Source organism: Musca domestica, unplaced genomic scaffold, assembly GCF_030504385.1.
Source record: "Musca domestica strain aabys unplaced genomic scaffold, Musca_domestica.polishedcontigs.V.1.1 2, whole genome shotgun sequence".
Taxonomy (NCBI): domain Eukaryota; kingdom Metazoa; phylum Arthropoda; class Insecta; order Diptera; family Muscidae; genus Musca; species Musca domestica.
Window position 1 is genome coordinate 6328184 of NW_026712249.1, and position 9250 is coordinate 6337433.

The 9250-nt window shown below is 42.0% G+C and overlaps 1 protein-coding gene across 1 annotated transcript; it reads left to right on the forward strand.

The window, feature by feature from the left end:
* Positions 1-353: 353 nt before the first annotated feature.
* LOC131802167 (uncharacterized) lies at positions 354-5993 on the forward strand. Its single transcript, XM_059121732.1, has 2 exons — positions 354-1915; positions 4701-5993. The coding sequence occupies exons 1-2, from the start codon at positions 377-379 to the stop codon at positions 4710-4712; spliced, it is 1551 nt and encodes a 516-aa protein (XP_058977715.1). The 5' UTR covers positions 354-376; the 3' UTR covers positions 4713-5993.
* The last annotated feature ends 3257 nt before the right edge of the window (positions 5994-9250 follow it).

Below are 9250 nucleotides of genomic sequence, written 5' to 3' on the forward strand. Positions count from 1 at the left end.
AGTTCTGAACGTGATTTTATTGTGTTTAGTGTAGTGTTTAGTGTTATTTAAGGAAATAAATTTATAACGTTTTAAGAAAATATTTTTGCTTCGCTCTCTCTCTCTCTCTTTATGTCCTAACAAATAAATTTTTGTGACGACTCTGGCCCCCGCTGAACCTACCCCAGCTTCAAAGTGAAAACACGTCGTCACAATGGCGCCCGAGCAGGGACAATAAAAGAGAGAAAGAATAAATAAATGAGTGAACAATAATTAGACAAATACAGATGAAAACCCAGTGAAAAAAAAAACAGTTAAAAAAAAAAAAAAAAAAAAACTGAAACAAGTAAAAATAATAATAATAAGAAAATAAAAAAAAAAAAAAAAAAAAAAAAAAATGTCAAACGAAAAGACAATGTTGAAGGTCTCCTGGGCCTATATGCTAAAGCAAGAAGACTTGGTAACATATCTTACTGAATTCAATCTTGATCCAGTTGGAAAAGTGGACGATCTCCGAAAAAGATGGGCTAAATTTCTCCACAACGACCATGAAGCCGATGTATACAGACGGCTTATAGAGTTGCAGAACAAACATGAAAGTACCAGTCCGACCAAATCGCCGACATTGCGAGCCGTCACAAAACAACCCCTTATAACCGTAACACCGTGTGGAGCAGAAGCAATAGTATTATCCCCAATGAAAACAGAGTACGCCCTTCCCCACATTTCCGCGGAAAGGTCACATGGAGAGTCAAGCACAGGGGTAACAAACGATCAAAAAGTACAGAAGATGTCGCCAACAAACCCCGAATATGGATTTCAAAAAGATTCTCCGCCCAAGCCATCCAATAATTCGTCGTTACTCGTAATTCTCGACCAAATCCGAAAATGGAATATTACTTTTGAAAATGGTATGGACCCTATTGGATTCGTAGAACGTGTAGAAGAAATGGCTGAAATGTACATCGTGGAATTGAATCAAATAATTAAAGTAATGCCAGAGTGGTTACGAGGTAAAGCTTTAATCTGGCTAAGGAACAACAACCGACACTGGACTACCTGGAACGAATTTAAGAGTGATTTTCTGAAATTCTTTTTGCCACCGAGATACTTTGAGAAATTGGAGGATGAAATTAGGAGAAGGATACAGCGTAATAAGGAGCCGTTTAAGGAATATGTACTCTCTATACAGCATCTTATGCAGCACACCAATATGACCGAAGAACAAAAATTGGAACGAATTTTTAGAAACGCGCATTCGGATTATCAATGGTACATTCGCCGTAAAGACTTTACCACACTTTCGGAATTGATCTCCTTGGCAGACGAACTCGAAAGCATACCAAATAATTCTCGGTCAGAACAGCCTCGAAATCAACAAAACTATAATCGACGTGCGGACAACTCTAGAAATAACCTGTATTGCACCAATCAAGGTGACCAAGTGCTAAACGAAAGCTCATCCAATCCAGAAACGCAGCAGGATGAACCCCCGGCAAAGAAGAGTAACCAGAATATTACATCATTGCAATGTGAAGAATATCGCCTTACTGCAACTGTCTTAATAGAGGGGAAAGCTATTAAAGCAACTGTCGACACTGGTGCCACTAGCTGTTTTATAAAAAGAGAATTTGCGGAAAAAATCAAGAAAAGGTTTACTTATTCACGGCATGAGGCAAATGTTATCCTCGCAGACGGCACCACGGTGAACATCACAAGATCAACAGTGTTACCTGTTACATTTGGAAACCAAAGCTCAGATGTTACATTTCTCATCATGCCGCAATTCAAGGAAAACATCATATTGGGATTGGAATTTCTAAAACAGTTCCACACGACCATTCACTGCGCCGGTATAAGTGTCAAATTAAGTAAGCCAACCACATCAACGGAGCATTGTACCGTGGCTATAGGAGAGGAAACCCCATCAAAAGAGGTAATAGATACAATGACAGCTACGAATAATGTATCCCCCAGACCTAAATTCTTAAACGATGAATTGAGTAAAACGCAATGTGAGATCGTTGAAAATTTTCTGGCACAGGAACTCCCTAAGTTCCAACAATTAAATGGCCTATCGTCAATAGCTGAACATAAGATTGTAATGACCGACGATCGACCCATTAAATTAAGATATGCTCCGCGAAATCCTGCAATGCAAGCCGTGATTAATGCCGAAGTGAGAAAGCTCGAAGAACGAGGATGTATAGAGCCGTCTACAAGCCCATACTGTTTCCCCATCACATTAGTCAGAAAGAAAAATGGGAATTGGAGAACTTGTATGGATTTTCGCCAATTGAATAAACGTTCTGTTCCAGATGCCTACCCTTTACCCCGCATCGACACAATACTGAATCGACTACGGGATGCCAAATACGTGAGTAGCCTGGACCTTAAAGACGGATATTGGCAAATACCTATGGCGAAGGAGAGCAGAAAATACACGGCCTTTGCGGTAGCTGGTAAAGGTCTATATCAGTGGAAAGTGATGCCTTTCGGTTTGCATTCAGCACCGGCAACCTTCCAACGGGCATTAGATAGTGTGATTGGGCCTGAAATGGACCCCCACGCTTTTGCATACCTTGACGATATCATCGTCATTGGAAAAACGTTTGAGGAACACTTGCGGAACTTGAGAGAAGTGTTCAGAAGATTGCGATCAGCTAACCTGAGAATAAACATTGAGAAATGCGAATTTTTCAGAAAAGAAACGAAGTATTTAGGCCATGTTGTGAGTAGCGAGGGAATAAAGACGGATCCAGATAAAGTTGCCGCAATAGTGGAAATGAAACCTCCAACATCGGTAAAGGAGGTACGAAGATTTCTTGGAGTAGCATCTTGGTACCGAAGATTTGTCCCACAGTTTGCAACAATTTCACAACCATTGACTAGTCTTCTTAAAAAGGGAAAACACTGGAAATGGGGTCCCGAACAACAAGAAGCATTCTCAGACCTAAAAGCAAAGTTAACTGAAGCCCCCGTTCTGGCTTGTCCGGATTTCACAAAGACGTTCATATTGCAAACTGATGCCAGCAACTATGGCCTTGGAGCAGTTCTAACACAGGAGTTAGATAACGTGGAACGTGTCATAGCCTACGCCAGCAGACATTTAAAACAGGCTGAAAAGAACTACTCAGCGACTGAAAAGGAATGTCTAGCCATACTGTGGGGCATTAGACACATGAGACCCTATTTAGAGGGTTACCAGTTTATAGTTATTACCGATCATTTGGCCCTAAAATGGTTAAATTCTATTGAAAGCCCTACAGGTCGACTCGCACGTTGGGCTCTCGAGCTACAGCAATATAATTTTTTGATCAGATACCGTAGAGGAAAACAGAACGTTGTGGCGGATGCGCTTTCGAGAACACCTTTGGAAACGTTAGACCTAGCCACAGTAAAATATGACACCAGTCCGTGCCCATGGCTAGAAAAGTTGAAGGAAACCATAACCAAGAATCCGAAGAAGTATCCAGACTATACAATCATTGAGGGAAATGTTTATCGACATTTTCCCAAGCAAATAAACGATGAAGATTGCACACCATGGAAGCTGTGTGTGCCCACCGGATCAAGGATTCAGGTCCTTAGAGAAAATCATGACAGTGTCACCGGAGGTCATTTGGGAGTGCGAAAGACTAGCAACAAGGTGGCGAACCGATATTTTTGGCCTGGTATGTTCCAGGACATCAAACGTTATGTCCAGCAGTGCGAATGTTGCCAAAAATATAAAGTCAGCCAACAGAAACCAGCAGGGGAAATGTTGATAAGAATCCCGGAGGAACCATGGGCCACTATTTGTGCGGACTTCGTAGGACCCCTACCGCGATCTAAGCACGGTAACTCAATGCTACTCGTTATTATGGATAGATTCTCAAAATGGACGGAGTTGGTTCCATTGCGGAAGGCTACGACAGAGGGATTAATAAAGGCATGCAGAGAAAGAATTATTTCTAGATATGGGGTTCCAAAAATATTGATAACCGATAACGGAACCCAATTCACTAGCAACCAATTCGAAAAATTCCTAGCAGAAATGGGTATAAAGCATCAACTTACGGCTCCTTACACCCCGCAAGAGAACCCTACTGAAAGGACAAATCGGACAGTGAAAACAATGATAGCACAAGTTTCGAAACAACATAATACATGGGACGATATGCTGCCCGAAATAATGTTAGCCATAAACACTAGTGCATCAGAATCCACTGGATATTCGCCGGCATACCTGACACAAGGAAGAGAACCGCGACTGCCCCAGGCATTATATGATCAGCTCACAACAGGAACTGGTGCTAGAATAGTCTTACCAGAAGACCGTGCCCAGGAGTTGAAAGAAATATTTAAGATAGTGCGTCGAAACTTGGCAAAAGCATCTCAAAACCAGCGGAGACAGTACAACCTTAGACGACGAGTTTGGAAACCAAAGATTGGGGAGCAAGTTCTAGTTCGTCTACATCCTCAGTCGAAGGCCGTCGAAAATTTCGCCGCCAAACTAGCGCCCAAATACGGAGGGCCGTTTGTCGTACAAAAATTCCAATCTCCAGTAATCGTTGTAGTCCGAGGAAAAGACAACATCACCCGCGTCGCGCACTTAAGTGAAATTAAGCCTTTTTATGAAGAACAAAATTAAATTGTAGACATAGAAGTAGAATGTTGATTGTAGTTCCACTTACGTTTATGTGATGCCATTTCATTATAATTTCTTATTTTATTTTTAGACATTAAATTGACAATACCCAAACTAATCAGTGTCCTAATATAAGCCCATACTTCAAAGACCATCGCAATTCTCAAAATTTCAACATCACGATGGAGCAAGATAGCCCCAACACGATAACACATTTCTCGAACTGCCAAATTATCCCGAAAACCTACAAATCCGTATCGAGAAGTTTAAAAACAATTGGAAAAAGGGACACAAACTGAAGCGAATTGTTAAACAAGATGGCAAGCAGTACCGCATAATAATATCAGCAGACGGGGTAGTGAAGGTATCTCTCCGAACTTCTGCAATTGGTCTCTAACATACCTTCCTATTCGACCGAGATATAGTCGAACCAAAGTGCCCATGTCGGAGAAATAAAAGGTTACATAACACCCTAGGGCTTCCTGGCTATTGAAACCCAATAGCAATAGAGAAAGCAAATCAAGGAATCAAAAATCAGAGGGAGGAAGAGATGCCATGTAACGCCCAAAAGTCATGCTTTCGTTTTTGGGGTACATTATTATTTTAAAGACCATTTTTACTTACTTATGTTATATACATCAACTATGAATTATATTTTCTTTGTTTGAAAATGAATTAAAATATTTAAGTTATGAATTAAACTAACAGCTACTCAGGGTCATGTAATTTAAATGTATTTGAATATTAACGGTCACACAGGTCCCCTAGTAGAAAGAAGTATACTTAAAATACAACATTGGAACCCCTGGTGGCAAATGGCGGAACTACGCAAAACTGTCAGATTGGGATCAGCTGCTGTCATGAGAAAACAACAATCGTTGTCCAGCCAAAAAGGTATAAAAGGAGACGCATTTCACACAATCGGGATCAGTCTTCTGTTGATGGCTGGTAAGTCAAGTGTGATTGGGAGGAAGAAAAGGCGCGCAACCTCGGTTGAATTGAGTCTTAGTAAGCCAAACAATAAGCCTTGACTATTTGTGGAGACTGGACTGGACTGAACGCAGGGTCAAGTGAGGGTTGTAGCAATACTCCCTATTCTTCGGGCTGCGTTGACGGCGACTGAACGCAGGGTCAAGTGAGGGTTGTAGCAATACTCCCTATTCTTCGGGCTGCGTTGACGGCGACTGAACGCAGGGTCAAGTGAGGGTTGTAGCAATACTCCCTATTCTTCGGGCTGCGTTGACGGCGACGGAACGCAGGGTCAAGTGAGGGTTGTAGCAATACTCCCTATTCTTCGGGCTGCGTTGACGGCGACTGAACGCAGGGTCAAGTGAGGGTTGTAGCAATACTCCCTATTCTTCGGGCTGCGTTGACGGCGACTGAACGCAGGGTCAAGTGAGGGTTGTAGCAATACTCCCTATTCTTCGGGCTGCGTTGACGGCGACTGAACGCAGGGTCAAGTGAGGGCTGTAGCAATACTCCCTATTCTTCGGGCTGCGTTGACGGCGACTGACGTACTCATCGGGCTGCTGCTGTGCCAAAGCTGCCGCCACCCGATTCGTCGTGCGCGTATTCATCAGGCCGCCGCTGTGCCAAGCTGCCGCCACTACTACTCGCCGCTGACGTATTCATCGGGCCGCCGCTGTGCCAAAGCCGCCGCCACCCTATTCGCCGCTCGCCTATTCATCGGGCCGCCGCTGTGCCAAAGCCGCCGCCACCCTATTCGCCGCTCGCCTATTCATCGGGCCGCCGCTGTGCCAAGCTGCCGCCACTACTACTCGCCGCTGACGTATTCATCGGGCCGCCGCTGTGCCAAAGCCGCCGCCACCCTATTCGCCGCTCGCCTATTCATCGGGCCGCCGCTGTGCCAAAGCCGCCGCCACCCTATTCGTCGCTCGCCTATTCATCGGGCCGCCGCTGTGCCAAGCTGCCACCACTGCTACCCGTTTATTAACATTTCGACTGAACTTTGTGATTTAGTGTTCTTCGTAAAAAGTTCTGAACGTGATTTTATTGTGTTTAGTGTAGTGTTTAGTGTTATTTAAGGAAATAAATTTATAACGTTTTAAGAAAATATTTTTGCTTCGCTCTCTCTCTCTCTCTTTATGTCCTAACAAATAAATTTTTGTGACGACTCTGGCCCCCGCTGAACCTACCCCAGCTTCAAAGTGAAAACACGTCGTCACACTCGCAACCGGCAACACATTGGCATTGTTTTGTGGCATTCCGAACAATGTAGGTGTTCTCATTAGATGGCAATTTTATTTGTCTTCTTTAAAGCCAAAGCCAATATTTAATTGAGTCACACGCACACACACAGCGTGGGTGTGTGTGAAAATATGATTTTCATTTTACTTTATTATAAACAACACAACAATTTTCCAGAGCCATAATGACTCTGGGAAAGAGGACATCAATGCCGATGATGATGATGATGACGTTGTTGTTACATTTTTATTGAATGATGCTGCCGCCCCGTCAACGGTAAATGACATAGAAATAGCTCACAGCTCATTACCTCTCAGAGGGAAAAATACCCCAGCATAGGGCTGGAAAAATGGCAAACAATTGGCAGACACCAAGGATATCGTTAGGATAGCTACAAGATAGACAACAGGATAATATGAACCAGCACCAGTTCTCTAACAGCAACATACGTGAGAATGAATACATTGATTGCACGAGTGTGTGTGTGTGACAAAACGTGTACCATTTTATTTGATTATGCCTGTGTGTGTGTGTGTGAGCCCCTTTGGTGTAATTTACAATTCGATGACTCTATGACAGGCAGAGAAAACGAGAAAAACCAAAACCAAGGCAGAAGAACCACAACTCAATATACGGGCCGGTCCCTTACGTGCTGTTCACAAGAAGTCGGAACAATTTCCAAGCTCCGTGTGTGAGAGTGTGTGTGTTACTTTTTCTGGTTTATTGGGCTAATTCAATAACCAACAAAGCCATAAACAGTTACCACAAGAAGCTATAATGTGTTGAATGGAGGATGTGAATAAATAAAGCTTTGCAAAAATCACCAGGGAGTCAGGGAGTCGAATGGTGTTAGGCGATGGTTTTGCATACCTTTTTGCACATCTCGCCAACCCCGACACATGCACCACACGTTCTCGGATACCAGTCACACGTAATGGTAGTTAAAATTATTGAGCTATGTTAGACCATAGGATATCCGTTGTAGATCATCTTTCACAAAAGTCCACACCAACACACACACACGCTCTTCGAATGCACAAAGGATGAACGAGGAAAAAACAAACACGACCAACACTAGCAGTCATCAACGACAATACAAAGGCACCACCGGTCGGTCGGTTCACACTAAATCAGATAACTCTGGCTATGGTTTCTGCAAGGAACTACAGGTATGTCAGGGAATAGGTTTAAGTATGTAATGCTGATGTTTTGTCGATATGTGTGGACTATGCTTAGATAAGCAAATAACCAGCCAGAAAAGGTAAGCTTTCGACGACACAGAGGCGTTTTTGTACTGGAAAATCAAACGATAGCAAGAATTTTATAGCCATTATGTAACATTTAATGGCGATAACATGGTCCCAATTCATTGTAAAAAAAAAACAGTTTGAACTAAAATGGACTATTACGTGATGTCTGGAAAAAAAAAGTCACCTGTATTAAATTATCAATAAAACCAGTTAAAAAGAGTCGGACAGATATATACCCTCAGTCAATGTTCGATTATTGAAATATATTTTGACTTCTGTTATGATTATTTAAACTCTTCACTCCTCTATGGAGTGAGTTCTAAAGCAATTGTCCATTTCGTATAGGTCCTAAATAAATATGATATAAAGATTGTGACGTCCCAAATTTGGACTATATTGATTACTTCCTTCACTTTTTATGAAATATGTGATAATTTTAAGAAAATGTAAAATAAGCTTGATGTACCAGATGTAATCGACCGAAGTATTCCATTTTCATGCTAAAAAAAATATTGGTATCGGCAAAATTACAAGCAAATCGAACATTTATATCCACTTTTTTGGGAAATTATAAAATCTGCATTCATCTCAGGTTTCTGTTTGAGCGAAATGTTTGGATTTAGCTATTTGTAAAGAATCACTGGCTTGAGGTACCATAAGAAATTGCCCGATCTCTGCCATATTTATAACAAATCTTGTGTTGATGGAAAAATTGAGATGTGCCAAGTCTGGAATGGAATCTGATGTAAATATCCGGTTTTGACCTTTTGTGAGGGAGGTACCAGAAGGAATGGACCGATATATTCCATCTTCAGAGCAAATCTTGTGTTAGTAGAAATAATGGGATGTGTGAAATATGAAGAGAACCGGGTACTTACTTCGGATTTTATTACGTCTTGGTTATTCAAAACTTTCACCCTTTGTGGGGAAGGTACCAGAAGGAATGGTCCGATATCAGACATCTTTATAACAGATCTTGTGCTAATAGAAATATTGAGATGTGTCAAGTCTGAATGATATCGTATGTTAATATCGGGTTTTATGAGCTTAACGGATATTCAAAATGTTGACCCTTTGTGGGGGAGGTACCAGAAGGAGTGGCCGATATACCCCATATTTACAGCAGATCTTGTGTTAATAGATATAAAGAAGAGACCGGGTGCCTATTGCGGATTTTTTAATC